General features: G+C 44.9%; 1 protein-coding gene across 2 annotated transcripts; it reads right to left on the reverse strand.

The window, feature by feature from the left end:
- Nucleotides 1-307: 307 nt before the first annotated feature.
- On the reverse strand, nucleotides 308-9,625 carry spata2 (spermatogenesis associated 2). 2 transcript variants are annotated; one of them, XM_020459422.2, is made up of 3 exons: nucleotides 9,531-9,625; nucleotides 7,261-8,087; nucleotides 308-7,084 (listed from the first exon to the last, which is right to left on the reverse strand). In XM_020459422.2, exons 2-3 carry the CDS (start codon nucleotides 7,594-7,596, stop codon nucleotides 5,738-5,740), a joined length of 1,683 nt encoding a protein of 560 aa, XP_020315011.1. In that variant the 5' UTR covers nucleotides 7,597-8,087; nucleotides 9,531-9,625; the 3' UTR covers nucleotides 308-5,737. The 2 variants fall into 2 exon arrangements, with proteins under 2 accessions (XP_020315011.1, XP_031659716.1); XM_031803856.1 differs by having other exon boundaries at nucleotides 7,261-8,206; nucleotides 9,531-9,598.
- Between the last annotated feature and the right edge of the window lie 7,707 nt (nucleotides 9,626-17,332).

Here is a 17,332-nt window from a genome sequence, read left to right on the forward strand (position 1 = left end):
ATGTTTTAAACTTAATGTCCGCAAAGTTTTGGTAAATCAGTCAGTTGGCATTTGTAGATCAGTCAGCCGCCTGTCACCTGCAGTCGTTTTGATGCACTCGAACACAGTCAATGTCACTTCTCTGGCTAAGTGAGTTGGTATGACCCAATCCAGGTAGGAATGTTACCAACTGGGGTGTATTCATTAGTGGAAACAGGTGGAAAACGTTTTGCTATGAAAGCTGGTGTTTTAATATTCCTGCGATCTCTCTTGGCTGTGAGATGTTACTTTGCAGGGCACTATGAACAAAAAGGACAAAACACAGGTGTTTTTGATTTATTCTTGAAATTATTTTATAAAATCGCATTTATTCATTGACGTTTTATATATATATATATATATATATATATATTAGAGAGAGATTTATATATAATTTCATCAACTAACAATTTGGAACATTTTCCCTTCCCCTCTCCCCTGTAATGATAGTGGGGTTCAGGAGACTGGTGGGAGGGGATATAGGAGGAAAGGCTCATTGTAATGTCTGGAATGGATTCGATGGAACAGAGTTGATGTGGTGAATGAGGGGGAGTGCTATATAGACAACACCACCACTTTTCATACTGGTGAGATTACCAGAGTGAGAAGAGGGACAAGGGATGATTGATTTCTCTGTCACATAGGAAGTTTGTGGAAAAATATATATAAATGGTGGCCTATCAAATGGCACTCTATTCCCTAAAAAGTGCCCTACTTTTGACTGGAACTAGATAACTTTTGGCAGAAGTTATCTACTCTGTAGGAAATAGAGGTGTCCTTTGGGATGACCAAATATGCTCAAATAACTCATCAGTGCATTCCATGACTAAGACTAGAAACAAGCTGCAGTATGTAATCAAGATGTAAAAGGCCAGATGATCCAAATATGTATTCTTTTAGTTCAGCCCTGTCAAATGACACATCAATGCTGCTCAGTTAAATCTCCACATGGTCTTACTGTTAGTTTTTCCATTTCTCATTTTAATCAGTTTTGCAACATAGAGCAATGTTTCCCCTTGCCAAAATATAGAGTAGGTTATGTGCAATCAATTTAACGGCCTCTCGTCTGTGTTCCTTTGGGTCTGTGAGGACAACGGATGTTTCTGTTATGCATATTCACTACAGATTCTTTAGAGATTTTAATTATCTCATATTGGTTCCTGAGATGTTTAACAAGTTTCCAGGCATTGTAAATGTGTGATAATCTGTGTCTGTACGACAAACACACATTGGGAGGTGAGAATCAAATGGAGATCAATTCACCTTGCCCTCTCAGAGCCTGGGGCCCGCATCCACAAAGGGTCTCTGAGTTGGACTGCTAATCCAGCATTTGTCTCTAAAATATTACTCACTTTGATCTAAAAAGCTTAACTGAGTCTAGATCAGCACTCCTACTAAGACGCTTTGTGGCCCTGGTGAGAGCTCTTGGAAAGGAGACCACAAATTAGTATTGGGAGATACCCATTCTCTCCTTGGCCCTTTAGGAAACATCACTAGATGGAGAAAGAGGTCAAAGGTGAATTGCACTAAGGCCACTCCGGAAAGACATTTAAACCTATCAGCAGTAAAAAATAAATTTAAAAAAGATGCATCCTCCCTTGAGGTAAAAACAAATCTAATGCAATTGGGAAAAATAAGCATAGATATCACCAAGTCACTTCAGCAATTATGCCAATGAGGAAAGGATGTATTTTAAGTTTTTGAAGGCTTAATTTGAGATTTATGTTGGCCTTATTAAAACAGACTCCATTGGGGATCCGTTGAATTGAATCTTGAAGAGGTGAGCAATATGGAATTTCTTACATCAACCATATTGCTTACTTATTTGATGACTTGTTCTAAAATGAGAGGATAGAGGTGAATGACAGACCTAATATGCTGCTCAATTACAAATCACTCCCTGGTCCCTACCAACTATGCACTTATGGCACATTCTTAACAGCACATTCCATTCAGAGATAGTTGAGCTATATCCAAAATAGCCTACCTATCCAGACCCTTTCACAGCTACAATAACTGCCTAGTAACCTGTTCCTAGTGCTCAATGTCCTTTAGCCAACTTCTCTGACCCCCGTTGTGTGTATGGCATGACAATGAAATTCACTGGATTTCACTAAAGCACATACCCATCTGAGAGCAGGCTAGGTGCTGATCTGTTGCACCCTCTTACAACCACTGTGAATATTATTATTTGACCCTGCTGGTAATCTATGAACGTTTGAACATCTTGGCCATGTACTATTATAATCTCCACCCGGCACAGCCAGAAGAGGACCGGCCACCCCTCAGAGCCTGGTTCCTCTCTAGGTTCCTGCCTTTATAGGGAGTTTTTCCTAGCCACTGTGCTTCTACATCTGCATTGCTTGCTGTTTGGAGTTTAGGCTGGGTTTCTGTATAGCAGTTTGTGACATCAGCTGATGTAAAAAGGGCTTTATAAATACATTTGATTGATTGGTGCCTAGGTCTAGAGATAGTTAATAGATGCTCACCCCTCTTCTCTAGCTGGAGGTATTGTTGACAGTAGAATATAGCCTAAGGCAGCAATGGCCAGCTGGGTTCATCAGTCAGAAATACCCTTCCCTTTTTGTCCTGTGTTGTGTCCTTATCAACACAACTCTTTATTAAACGGATATCTCAGAGGGAGAGCTAAAGCTTCCACTTGACTGAATGTGATAGTCATGTGTATTCCAGAAACACTTGTGACATCACTCACCATACATGGATTTCAGCACAAACAGAATGTTCAACTTGCAAGTGTGAAATGTCATGACTGTCACCCAAGAGTATGTTCAGTGGAGTTTAAATAACACCTGTTCTGTATGAGCTGCAGCTCTCTCTTGACCATGTGCGGTAGACAGACTGAACTGTGTCAGGTTATACAGTACCAGTCAAAAGTTTGGACACACCTAATATTTCCAGGGTTTTTATTTTTTACTATTTTCTACATTGTGAAGACATCAAAACTATTTAACACATATGGAATCATGTAGTAACCAAAAAAAAGCTAAACAAATCAAAATATATTTTAGATTATAAGTAGCAACCCTTCGCAAACTCTTGACATCCTTCAACCAGCATCATGTGGTAGTCACCTGGAATGCATTTCAATTAACAGGTGTGCCTCGTTAAAAGTTCATTTGTGGAATTTCTTTCCTTCTTAATGCTTTTGAGCCAATCGGTTGTGCTGTGACATGGTATGGGTGGTATACAGAAGATGGTCTTTTACCAAATAGGGCTAAATCCATATTATGGCAAAACAGCTCAAATAAGCAAAGAGAAATGACAGTCCGTCATTACTTTAAGACATGAAGGTCAGTCAATCCGGAAAAATAAGAATTTTGAAAGTTTCTTCAAGTGCAGTCTCAAAAACCATCAAGCGCTATGATGAAACTGGCTCTCATGAGGCCCGCCACAGGAAAGGAAGACACAGAGTTACCTCCGCTGCAGAGGCTACGTTCATTAGTTTCCAGCCCCAGAAATTCCAGTCCAAATAAATGCTTCAGATTAAGTAACAGACAACATCAACTGTTCAGAGACTGTGTGAATCAGGCCTTCATGGTCAAATTGCTGCAAAGAAACCACTACTAAAGGACAACAATAAGAAGAGGTTTGCTTGGGCCAAGAAACACTAGCAATGGACATTAGACCAGTGGAAATCTGTCCTTTGATCTGATGAGTCCAAAAATATTTGGTTCCAACCGCCATGTCTTAGTGAGACGCAGAGTAGGTGAACAGATGATCTCCGCATGTGAAGTTCCCACCGTGAATCATGGAGGTGGTGTGATGGTGCTTTGCTGCTGACACTGTCAGTGATTTTATTTAGAATTCAAGGCACACCTAACCAGCATGGCTACCACAGCATTCTGAAGCGATATGCCATCCCATCTGGTTTGCACTTAGTGGGACTATCATTTTTTTAAACTGACTTGCCAAGTTAAATAAAAGGTAAGAAGAAACTCTTATTTTCAATGACGGCCTAGGAACAGTGGGTTAACTTCCTTGTTCCGGGGCAGAACGACAGATACCAGGTCAGCTAGGGGATTCTATTTTGCAACGTTTCGGTTACAAGTCCAACGCTCTAACCACTAGGCTACCTGCTGCCCCTGTTTACAATAGAACAATGACCTAACACACCTCCAGGCTGTGTAAGGGCTATTTGACCAAGGAGAGTGAGTGATGGTGCTGCATCAGATGACCTGGCCTCCATAATCACCCGACCTCAACCCAATTGAGATGGTTTGGACAATAGAGTGAAGGAAAAGCAGCCAACAAGAGCTCAGCATATGTGGGAACTTCATCAAGACTGCTGGAAAAGCATTCCAGGTGAAACTGGTTGAGAGAAAGTCAAGAGTATGCAAAGCTGTCATCAAAGCAAAGGGTGGCTATTTGAAGAATCTCAAATATATTTTTATTTGTTTAACACTTTTTTGATTACTACAGGATTCCATGTGTTATTTTATAGTCTGGTTGTCTTCACTATTATTCTACAATGCAGGAAATGGTAAAAATAATGAAAAACCCTGGAAGGAGTAGATATGTCCAAACTTTTGACTGGTACTGTACATGCTGTCTAAATGAGAGTAGGAAGAAGTCGTCTCCAAACGCAGATCTAAGTCAGTTTGGAGATTTTCCACCTGGGATTTGAAGGTTAAGATGGTCCTGGAAAGGAAACAACCTTGAGTGTCTAAGTGCCAGTACAGAAAATACCTTGACAATACCTTGACAATGCCTGCACTGCTGGAGTGATTGGGTGAAGTTTTGTTATAGTTCTGGGGCTGTCACCGGCTTAAGACTTCATTTCCCAGAGTGCTTTACAGTTAACTGGCTTTCAAAACAGCCATCTCCAATAGAAACTGACTTATCAGTGAAGTAGCACTCTCAGCTTGAGGAGTTAGGTATGTTGTGAATATGGATAGATAGAGGAACAGATTTGGAGAAACTGATACAAGAATAGGTTATCTACCAGTAAGGAGTCAAACAACATTTCAAGAGCAGCATGTAAACCTTAGCTATACACTTTAAACATTTGAGGGTAAATGTACAAGGCATTGTTCTTTAAATAGAGTATTATGGCATCTGACCATTGTCTCTCAAAATATCCCTTTAAAGCACCCCCCCCAAAACATTCACCCCAGACGCATCCCCACCCAACAGTCTTACATTGATCTACAGAATGAATAACCATTGAAAATATATACTATTGAATTCCAGTGTACATTTACGGTTGTTGTCCCCCCCCCCCCTTGGTTTTTCAAGTTTAAAAAGGGTCCTCAGTGAACATAATCCAATTCCAGAAGACTATGACACATCTACCGGGCAGAGAAGTTAAGTCAGCATTTGAGTTTTGTTTTTCTACAAGCCGGATGGCTCTTGCTTTTTTTCTCCCGTTTCGCATGGAGAGGACTAGATTTGAGGGGTTAGGAAGCGCTACGACGTCACATGACTAAGCTAGAGCAGGGTGGTGAGGTAAGGAAGAAGAGGAAGCAGTTGAAAAAAAAAGCCTGATCTTTTACAAGGCAGAGAGAGGCAGGAGATACGACTCCCTATGATGTGTCCTGTGTTTATTCCAGAGCCATACATCTGATAGAGAAGGGAAGAGAGTTCAAGGGAAGGGTGAGAAAGTAATGAGGAGGAAGAGAGAACAGGAACAGGTAAGAGAGGGAAATAGAAACGAGAGAGAGGTTTGAATAGTGAGAGTCCTCTCCCTGTTGTTCCTGGCTCATCGGTAGACCAGATGTGATATGGTTCCAGACTTAAAGTTGAGCTGGTGGTTGGGGACAAAGCTATGCTGGGGTTTTTTACGCGTGCACACATCTTTAGCGTACAGGCTCATGCATATGTCACATGACACCTTGGAGCAGTTCACGCAGGTGTGCGAAGCACCCGGCTTGTTACAGAACCCGCACCGCGACCCCCCCAGGCTTGCTCGGTCGCTATTGGCTACCATGGCCGACGACGACATGGCAACCGACTTGCAGGGAAACAGCTTAGTGGACACGAGGGGTTTCTCCACCATCTGGGTGTGAGGGGGAGTGAGGGGGTGAGGGTGTATGTGGGGGTGTGGGGAGTGGGTGTTGGAGTAGACTGACAGCTTCTCCTTGACGGGGAGGTAACCATCCACGGGGCGGGGCGATTTGGGGTTGGGGTAGTCTTGCAGGCCGCAGCATGGGGAGGGGTCGATGTCGTGACAGGCCTGGCACAGGATCATTTCACACCTGGGGCAGGATGCCAGGCTGGAGCAGCCCAGGCCACAACCCTGACACTTCACCCCCGGAGAGGTGAGTCCACTGTGGGTTTTGAGTGCCCAGCCATCCCTGGCATCCCGGGGCTCCCTGGATGGAGGTCTGGAAGGTGTCTGTCGACCTCCAACCCTAGGCCCACCCCTCTCTGTGTACAGATCAATTTCATCCAATGAGGAGAGGTGGTAGGAGGAGTAAGCGTCGACCGAGGGCAGGGATTGAATAGGGAAGAAGTCAGGCACGGGGCTGTAGGAAGGTGGGTCAGTCACAGAGAACATGGAAGTGGAGGTGCTGGGCCTGATAATCTCATCCTTCATGTCCTCCTCTGCATCCACAAACAGAGGCTCCTTCCTCAGGCTCAGAGAGGCTTTCAGAACAGGCTTAGAGGCTGCGTGCCAATTCCCAGCTCCATCCGTAACATCCACCGACTTGGACGGTCTTCCCCCTCTCCTCAGATGGTGAGGGTGAGGTATATCCATCGGTCGCACTGAGAGCCTGGCCATGTCGGCCCCAAGGCTATCTCGCCGTCGGAGGACCTCTGCACAGCCGGCCGCGTCATCCCGGCAGCCCCTCCGTTGCTCCAGGGCTTCCAGCTCAGAGGCTGAACCCCGGGCCAAAGCCACCACCTCCCCCAGGAGACGACACTCGGCCTGGGCCAGGAAGAGCTCGAAGGCTAGCTGCCGGAGGTGGCCTGGGCCACCTGGGTGGTCCCGGACGTGGAACTGGAGCTCATGGTCGCGGGAGTAGCCCATAGAACGCAGGAGGGAGCGGAGATCAGCGTCGCACACAGCAGACTGGAGAAGGTAGACGTACGGGCCTGTGAAGGTCTACAAGTGGGGATAAGGAGGACAGAGTTACGGAGCATTCCTGCAAATTAATTGAAATGCATACAATGTTTAACCTCAGGGACCATATTAATATACTACAACAATCCTGCCACCTGCACAAAGCCTGATGACAGGAACACATCCAGTTCAGTAGCTTTAGATGATGGGTGCTGTACCTTGATGCAGCGGAACTCTTTCTTCCAGGGGAAGAGCAGCAGGTTGGTGCAGAGAGTCTCCAGGGTGAGGAATGCTCTCTCCAGGCCCTGCAGACTGCAGCCTCTCAGGCATCGAATGGCGTTCTCCACCACCTCATAGAAGCGCACCATGCGGAACCTCTGGCCGGGGTCTGGTTGGTAGGCCCCCAGCAGGGCTGTGGCCGTGGAGAGTAGAGCCTCGCTGCCACCCTCCAAGGTGCTTCCCCCAAGGCCCGCATTCCCCCCTCCGTCCTCTAGCCGCCTCTCCAGGCACACCACGTACCTCCGGAATAGGTCCTCTTGCAGTTTGGCATCCATTGGCGGTGCAGCAGTGGACTGCTTCAGCCGTGACACCCCTTCCTCGCTCCCTCTCTCATGCCCTGGACCACACTTTCAGCAGCCCCTCTCTGCTGACATCTCGGGACAGACACACAAATGCACCCCACTGAGGGTTGAGAAACGCACCTCCGAGCTCAATCAGGAAGCCGTCACTATGCTTCAGATGAGAGGGGATCAGTAGGGTTGAATTTAACTTCCTGATTGGGATGGCTAGGCTCTTGCCTGTAGGTCCACCATCTGCTTTTGGGCATCTCTGGTTATTTTTAACTGGCAGTCCATGTAGGCTCTCCAGGGAAAATGTGGGGAATGAGATGAGGCCAGAGGGTGCTGGTGGTTGACGGTTTGGTGGCCCTGCGACGTATCCGGAGGTCTAGCCTCTGCCCTGACATTTAACCAAAAGGTGAGTTCAGGGTCACTGGGCAGAGAGGGCCACAATTATGATGCTGGGCCTTTTCTGCACCAACTCCAAGCTGCAATGACAAAGAGGGATATGATGTTGGATAATGAACACACCACATGCTTCACTGTCCCAATGAGGATGATGTATTGAGCTTGGGACACATCCCCTCTTTCTCTAGACTCATCCACCCTGCAAAGAGAATGCAATGCTGACATCATCAGGTGATTCAGAAGCAGCAGGTCAAAATGTTCCAAACATGCAAACTTGCCCATTGAAACAAATGGTTTGAAGAGCATCATTATCGGAGTTGCCTGTGTGTGAGGGAAAGGGAACATGTAGCCTAGACTTGCGAGGGCCACACACCCACTCTGCTACTGACACTGAACGTGCAGTATAGGATGTATCGGAGCAAGGATATTTTTACCCTCAGTACACTTCATAACCCTTTAGCCAGAAACTGCACTCGCATCCACCTCGCATGAATTACCAAATAAAAAAACAAGCTCAAAAATGCAGATGGGTACATGTACATGGTATGCTGGTTAATTCATTATGACTAACGTTAGTTCTTGACCCAAAATGCAATTTTTATGCATTAATCTCAAATCTGCATTTCACAGCAATATCATTGACATTCACATTCGGGTTTGCTTCAATGTAGCTTACGTTCGACTAGCTATGGTGCTGCAAATAGACAATTCAGCAATCCCTTCGGGATGCTCTTAAATTCGCTAGCTAAAGTGACATGCAACGATTTCTAAATCGAAAGGTACACGCGACTGTTACATTTTCGTGGAAATGGAATCAGTAAATTACTGCCCGTTGTCAACGTTATATGTCTAACCTTACTAGCTAGTTAGGACCTTCTCGAGCTAGCTGGCTAGAGAGCACGGTTTGCTTAACAAACTAGACTGAAACGAATATAAGCTCATTCGAACAAGTTATCCAACTATGCAATAACCACCATATGTGGCAGCTCTGGCTATTTGACGATATTGACGCAAAGGACCAACTGCGCAAGGGGTGTTCTAAGTATTCCGCGTAGCAAGATAGCTAGCTACTACTAGCTAACTAATTTATGAAAATACATAACCAGCTGGGTTAGCTAGCATGCGCTGTTCCCACCAGCTAAACACAGCCATTAAAAATACATTTCTACATCGAATTGAACAATAACGCCACACATCAACGTTAACCACAGTGATCCGCTGAGTACGCAGTAAAAGTGGCGTTTACAAGACAGAACTGGCAAGCCGTGATGCTAATGTACGTTAGCCACAGTAACTAGCTAGCAGCTGTGTCAGTCTGTGCCTGGCATGGGCCCGAACCCGGCCCAGGACAGAACGCCCATCTATGCGAAGCTAGTGAGCTCGCTTCCCATCGCACGAGAAGCTTGTAAATTTAACCATTTCCACTTATGAGTAGAGTTAGAAGTGAGTTGTGCACATTCATGTTTCTATTATTGTAAAACCTTTTTTTATCATAAAGACGCCACTAACATTCAACGCCTTACCTTGTCCGTCCTACTGCTGGAAATTCCCATCACCTCGTTGCGCAAGCGCACTCTCTGGAGAGGAGCTTGGCCATGGTTATCAACGAGCCTGGGAATTTTATTTTTAGAAAAACTGCCCAATCAGAGTATGCCTTATGTGCAATCTATGTCCATGTTGTGAGGTCATTACCACATTACAAACACGACGAGGCCCAACATCATGTATTTGTTTTCAATGCATTGTTGTGTGTATAGCGAGCTACTTGTGTGTTATACATAGTAATATAATGATAATAAAGCTATTCTCTTTCCATCGACATAATTGGAATGGCTACAATAGAGTATTATATATCATGCAAATGTTTATGATAAAAAAAATGGTGAACATCAAAACATTCCCGGTATTTCCCTGATAACAATTATATTTCAAACAAAACGTTTTCACAGGCCAGTCAGATTTCCAAGCCTGTCAAACTTTTTTTTTAAGAGCTCAGGTGGGGGGGAATTGTCGAGTAAATCTGCCCATAATTACATGAGGAAACTTTTGAAAATTAACAGACTCATGGGACCAGCGCCATTGCTATAGCATTACTTAGAATTCTTCCTAATTTATGTAGTTATGGGGTATTAGAATCCTCTTGTCCTAAACTGTGTTATATTCAACCTAGTTCGGAACTCTGGATGAATGGTCATCCATTTTGGAATTACAAGCCCAACACTCAATGCATTCAAGACAACTCGGAAATCTCCTGCCTCCAAATTCAGTGCATTCCAGACAACTGGGAACTCAGGGGTAAAAACGAGCTCCGACTGGGAAAATCGTTTTGAACTGTCATCCAACTCGGAATCAGAAACTCCGGCATCATCCTAGAGCTCTGACTTCTCCGACTTGCTCTGACCTGAAGATCATTGACTTTACGATTTTTCCAAGTCTGAGCTGTTTTTTTTCTGAGTTACCAGTGTCTAAAATGTACCAATCTTCTTAGAGCTCTGACTTCTCCGACCTAAAGATTCTTATTCAGTGAGGTGTAACACCCAGAGTCTAAGCCGTTTTAGATTGTTATGAAAACTTGAAATCGGCCCTAATTAATCGGCCATTCCGATTAATCGGTCAACCTCTAGTTATAAACTCCCCTTAACCTGGACATCCGCCTCATCCTTGTTCTGACCGAACATTTTTAGTGGGTTCTATTGGCCTTAAGTCAACACCTAAGGTTTGTTATTACATTCATGGTCCTTCAATTCTCTACAACCCTACACCTTATTTTTCAATGGTCCTCACGAGCCGGATCCAGTAACTGCTACAGCCCAAGGATGGCAGTTAACAGAGAATATCCTCCACAAGATGGTCTGTCCGCGCCGAACAGCTCATCTGCTACAATATCTCAACAATTATCGCAATGGCTACGAGTCAAGGCACAGACTACCACACATATTCACATACTACTCCTACGAGGGAGAGCTGCTAGAGGGTTTCTTGAGCACTTGAGGTGGACTATACTGCAACCAAAGTGGCCAACTTCTTCACCTTCAACAACTAATCACTGGTCCAAGTCACCACCCAGGCTGACCAGCAGAATAGAGGACAGTGCCTCATCGTTTTTATTGGTTGCGAATTCACTGGGTTCCCAGCTCAGGCTAACAGCGACCAGAGATCACCAAGTTCAGCGTCGAGCCTCAACCAGAGATCACCAGAATCAGCATTGACCTGAGCTTGGACCGCCAGTGAAAATCAGAGAGGTCTCACTGCGTTTACACAGCCAGTGTGACAAGATTGAGGAGCTCATTGAAGTGGTCTGGAAGATGGAAGGTTCCTACTGTCCACCCAACCACAATCGCCAGTACTTACCTATTGGACACTGCCAGTTGTCACGTGAACGTCTCAGCCAGTCCTTCAACAGTTCTCTCCTCTTACAACTGAAATACGTATTAGAGGGGATAACAGAGACCTGTTCCACCAAGCTACCCAAGAAGTTGTTGACATCATCTCAGAGATCGTCATTGCAACAAATACTACACCAGAAGTGCCAGAATGAGGTTCTGTGGCGCCAGTGTAACCAGCTCATTGACGCCAGACGTCAGAAGATGCTCGAGACGCAGTGCTGTTCCACATCAGCTTCATCATTATCCCCGGTCTCAGGTCAGAGCCCTGCTGTGGAGTCCCTCATAGCGGTGCTACAGATTTCTCCAGGGCCAGAGGAGCTACCAGAGGTCACCCTGGTGGAGCACCCTACCACTGTGCTCCAGCCAACCCCAGCCGCGCAGATCCAGCCTGTTCCGACAATGCAGCACAAGTTAGTAGTGTGGCCTACTACACCGGCTACTGCCATGGAGCTTCAGCTCACCACTTCCACAGCTGTGCTTCAACTAGCTCCTGTCGCAGGGTCTCAACTGGTTCCCACAGTTGTGTCATCGCCAGCTCCAGTGACAGAGGTTCTACCGACCCCTGTTCTGGACCCAAGATGAATCCTTACCTCCCTTCCTGTTCACGAGCAGGAAGACCTACAGCCTTCTCCAGCGAAGAAAGAGATACCAGAGTTCCCCGTGCGGGAGAACCCTATTCCAGCTGAAACCTCTGAATGTCAGTTGGTCCATAATGCGAGATCCCTGTCTGTAGCTGCCGAAGGCACCAAGTCCAGCCCTACCACTCAGACCTCTCCAGCCCCTGTCTGGTGGGATCTGCCTAGTCCTACCTTGGACATCCATCCTGCTGCTGTCCAAAGACGTCTCCCTGCTCCTCCCTGGGAGCCCCCTCCAGTCTCTGTTGCAGGGGCTCTGTCTGTGTTGCTGTCCAGGCCCTGTCAGTCCCTGCCTGGTGGAACCTGCCAGGCTCAGCCCTGGGTTTCTTGCTAGCCCCTCTCAGCCCTGGGGTTATTGCTAGCCCCTGCTAGCTCGAGCCTTGGGAGACCCTCCTGACCAAAGTGTTCAGTGTCCTATCGTAGGAGACACCTCCCCTTCTGCCCTACTATGTCCTAAGTCCAGAGTATGTTAGCCCTCAGTTCCCTGATTGCCTAGTGGCTTCACAGTTTCCTGCTAAGCTGGGTCTCGAGTTTCCTATCCCAGTAGGCCCAGAGCTTTCTGTCCTAATAGATCTAGCATCCCCTAGCTCACAGTCTGTAGCCCAGTCCAGCCCCAAGTCACTAGCTCTGTCAGGCCCCAAGTCAACAGCTCTTGGCAGTTTCCACACTCAACAGCTCAGTTTCTCCTGGACCCAGGGTCCAGCTCTCTCCCGCCTTTGGGTCTTTTTCTCCCTCTTTCAGATGTGCAGCTGTCTCTCTCTTGAGTTCTTTGCCTGTTGCTGCTGTGGAGATCCAGCTGATCTCATCTCCGGTCCCAGAGCCCTCTCCTTTCACTGACGTGGTGGTCGAGACATTTATTGTCCTGAGATCAAGTATTCACGTCATTCCTCTCTGTGGCTACCTGCCCTTGCACCCATTTGTTGTCGATTTAAAATCTGTACAACATATTTGGGTGCGGCTGTTAAAATGGCCAGCTTCAATCAGCTGATTCTGGCCATCCCTTCTGGTTTGTTCTTAGTCTCCCATTCAGAGGACCCACAATTTTATTAGTGTTTTGTTGGTCAAGGTCACGCCTAATACTTATCACCACATCTCCTACAGCCTATCAGTGGCCTTGATTCCCGGGACTTCAGTTTCAGTTAGTCTTTGACCCCTGCCCACTGTGTGGTCTGAAACATGTTTTCTGGCCTCCGAAGTGGCGATGTGGTCAAAGGCAATGCCACTAGAGATTCTGGGTTCGAGTCCAGGCTCTGTCGCAGCCGGCCGCGACCGGGAGACCCATAGGGCGGCACACAATTGGCCAAGCATCGTCCGGGTTAGGGGTGGGTTTGGCCGGCAGGGATGTCCTTGTCCCATCGCGCACTAGTGACTCCTGTGGCGGGCTAGACCCAGTGCACGCTGACACGGTTGCCATGTGTACGGTGTTTCCTCCCACACATTGGTGTGGCTGGCTTCCGGGTTAAGTGCGCATTGTGTCAAGCAGTGCGGGTTGGTTGGGTTGTGTTCCAGAGGGCTCTCGACCTTCGCCTCTCCCGAGCCCCACAGTTTCCCTCCTTGTATGTTTGCACCTTACGTTCACTCTCTTGGTTATTTTATCAGTCAGTGTTCAGTTGATTTATTAAATATTAACATGGACACACACCACGCTGCGCATTGGTCCGATCTTGACTACTCTTCCTCAGATGACGAGGAGAACCGTTACAAACATGCAACAACCTCTGCTCAGACTTAAATAGCGGTGTTCCAAGAACCTCCACCAGGGATGACTGTAGTATCCTCAAATGGACAAAAAGGAGACACGAGGGCATCCCACAATAATTTTAGATCCCAAGGGGTCTTTATATTTATACTGTATGTTCTCAATCTCATCACTATCTCCTTAGCCATCTTCCATTTATGGCATTTCAACATTGACACATTGGCACATCAAACTCATGTCTTTTCTTGTAACTCCATCCATACACACACAAAACACTGTAGCATCTTGTTTATATTTCTCACATTTTAGGCATCCAGCTGAGGCCTTGGATGGATCATGTTGCAATGAGATGAGCACAGGGGTATGTATGTACAGTCCTTTTCAGTCTGAAGTAAAATGAGTTGAACAGGAGAAGAGGAGGTGGTTGCTTGTGGGAGAGCAGTGGATACAACAGCTGCAGTGATGCTTATTGGTTGCTCTGGCTCATCACTTCTTGACAAAAAGAAAGATCGATTTAGAAATTAGTTTGACATTGTCATAGTTCAACAGCTGAAAAGCCTTCATTAACATACTCCCAGAAAAAGCAAGACATTCAGTATTCACTGAATGAAGTAGCCTACCCATCCCCATTCACAATTTCATTCATCAATTAAATAAATTAAACCATAGCACATTCAATTACGTTATTATTGTAGACTATAGGCTACTCCTGTATCTACCTTGTACAGTACCGTAATCATAACATGAAGTAGACTACCCATGCAGGTTAACAATTTCATTTATCAATTAGATAATTATAGTAGCACATAGTTACATTATTGTAGAATAGGCTAGTCCTGTATCCACACTATATTAGGATACCATTATGATTTCAACGGTCAGGAGAGATTTTAGGTCTTCGATCGAAGTTGTATGTTGTACCTTGTTTCCCTTCTTCAGTGAAAAGTAGTTAAGCATCCCCCATTCAATTCAGTCCGAGTTTCAATTTGTAGGCCTAGTGACAGTGGGTGGAAAAATAAACCCATAGCTCCAGCACACAATGTAGGGGTATTGTATTACAATGTAAAATATGTATATATCCTATAGCACCACGTGTGTATATTTTAACTACAATTTAATTAATCCATTAAATAAATATTACTTGCACATCAAATTACATTGTTATTGTGTTGTATTGTATTTATTAGCGATCCCCATTAGCTACTGCTAATTATTTATAATAGGGCTACTGTACAAGGAGGGGTGTCCAAATATGTGGTCTGTTACCTCCCACATCAGTGTATTCATCATAGTGTCAGTTTTTGTTGCTGGCATGTCCTACCTAAGCTTATCTTGCCAATATCAGTGGGTTTTGTGATGAATGAGCCATGAATGATGTATTCAATGAATGATGTAGTCGAGTAGTTTTTTTTTAACCATTTAAGGTGTTCCGAAGCGTTTTACCATCATTCTTTATATCATGTATCTTTGTTTCATAGTATTGTTTATTTGTATTTATCTTAGGCACATGATTTCTTAATTTGCAGTACATTTGCCAATCAGTTGCGCTGCCAGACTTATTTGCCATACCTTTTGCCTCATCCCTCTCAACCATACCATTTTTCAATTCCTCATCAATCCAAGGGGATTTAACAGTTTTTACAGTAATTTTCTTAAATGGGTGCGTGCTTATTAGTAACTGGAATTAGCGATTTCATAAATGTGTCAAGTGCAGCATCTGGTTGCTCCTCATTACACACCACAGACCAGCAAATATTCTTTACATCATCAACATATGAATCACTACAAAACTTCTTGTATGACCTCTTATTCACTATATTAAGCCCAGCCAGGGGAACTTTGGTTTTCCTAGAAATGGCTATTAAATTGTAATCACTACATCCTATGAATTTGGATACTGCTCTAAAGCAAATTTCTGCAGAATTCACAAAGATGTGAGGTTTGTAAATATTCTGGAGGTTGACTGACAACCTGAACCAGGTTGCGGGCACTGGTTACAGCTTGACATTTTTTCTTGAGTGGGTAGCTTGATGAGAGCCAGTTAATATTTAAATCACCCAGAAAATATACTTCTCTGTTGATATCACATACATTATCAAGCATTTCGCACATATTATCCAGATACTGACTGTTAGCACTTGATGGTCTATAGTAGCTTCTCACAAGAATGGGCTTTAGGTGAGGCAGATGAACCTGTAGCCATATTACTTCAACAGTATGTAACATTAGATTGTCTCTAAGCTTTACAGGAATGTGGTTCTGAATATAGACCGCAACACTGCCCCGTTGGCATTTCTGTATTTTCGGTAGATGTTATAACCATGTATTGCTACCACTGTATCATCAAAGGTATTATCTAAGTGAGTTTCAGAGATAGTCAGAATATATGAATGTCATCTGTTACAAGCAAGTTATTGACTTCATGGACCTTGTTTCTCAGGCTGCATACGTTAATATTGTCTATTTTTTCTGAGTTGCTTGATTGTTTTTAATGCTTTACTGGGTAGACTATCAGAAGTAGACTTGCTCATGTTATTTATATTGGAGCTGATAGTACAGGGTGAGCTGCAGAAAGTGATCTTCCTACTAGGGCACACCACCTCAGTGCTAACAGTGTAACTCTGGTTCATAGGCTCATGATTACTGCATACAATAGCTGTAGGATCAACAAAGGTATTCAGGGCAATTACGGGGACATAAATTAAGTTACTTACATTGTGTCTGCAAACGCCCCTAGGATAATGTACATTTGATGCAGCATTATGACGACTCATTGTCACAATGGTAGGGATTAACTGAGCTGCTCTTGGATCGTTTACCAGTCATTGTTTCAACGCAGCCTTGAAATGTGTGGACAGAGTCCAGGAGCCAAGATGATTTGGATGGATCATTCCTGTAGAGTATCTTCGGTTTCCAGAAGGTGTCAAAGTTATCTATAAAAGTGACTCCAGCAGAGCTACAGTAATCTTTTAGCCAGATGTGTAATGCCAGTAGCCTGCTGAATTTTTCACACCCAACGATGGTAGTGGACCTGAAATGATTGGCCATTTTCTGGAGTCTTTTAATGCTAAAATCAGTTATTTAAAATCAATTTTCATATGTTCCGAGCTAGCCCTCCTGATGTCGTTTGACCCCAAATGGACTACAACAGTGTCAGCTCCCGGGATCTGTCATAGAACAGTAGGAAGTAAACTTGTTATGTCCTGTACTCTTGCTCCTGGGTAGCATAGGGTTTTTGCCTTGGGAACTGAGATGTTTCTCACCATAGAGCTGCCTATGGTGCCAGCTGGTGATGTTGAATAGGCCGGTCTCTCAGGCAGCCTCACGGTCTGATGAGGGTGGGAGCTCCGAGGATCTGAACCCGAGGTAGAAGCTACTGGAGAGGGAGACAGAACAGAGAACGAAGACGCAGGTACCTTCAGAAAATAACAAAAAAATAAAAATAGCATGGTTGGTTAAGAGTTGATAAGACAGCAGCCCTCCCCTCCGGTGCCATCACTAATCTTCTAAATGTAATCGTTACAGTTACTAGTTACCTGTCCAAAATTGTAATCATTAACGTAACTTTTGGATTACCCAAACTCAGTAACGTAATCTGATTACAT

This window comes from Oncorhynchus kisutch, linkage group LG24 (assembly GCF_002021735.2).
Source record: "Oncorhynchus kisutch isolate 150728-3 linkage group LG24, Okis_V2, whole genome shotgun sequence".
NCBI classification, from domain to species: domain Eukaryota; kingdom Metazoa; phylum Chordata; class Actinopteri; order Salmoniformes; family Salmonidae; genus Oncorhynchus; species Oncorhynchus kisutch.

Excerpts from the sequence above, each read along its gene's own strand:
- spata2 (XM_020459422.2), bottom strand. The coding sequence starts at position 7,596 with ATGGATGCCAAACTGCAAGAGGACCTATTCCGGAGGTACGTGGTGTGC. Across the intron at positions 7,085-7,260 it reads AAGAGTTCCGCTGCATCAAG|ACCTTCACAGGCCCGTACGT; the intron begins GTACAGCACCCA and ends CCCCACTTGTAG.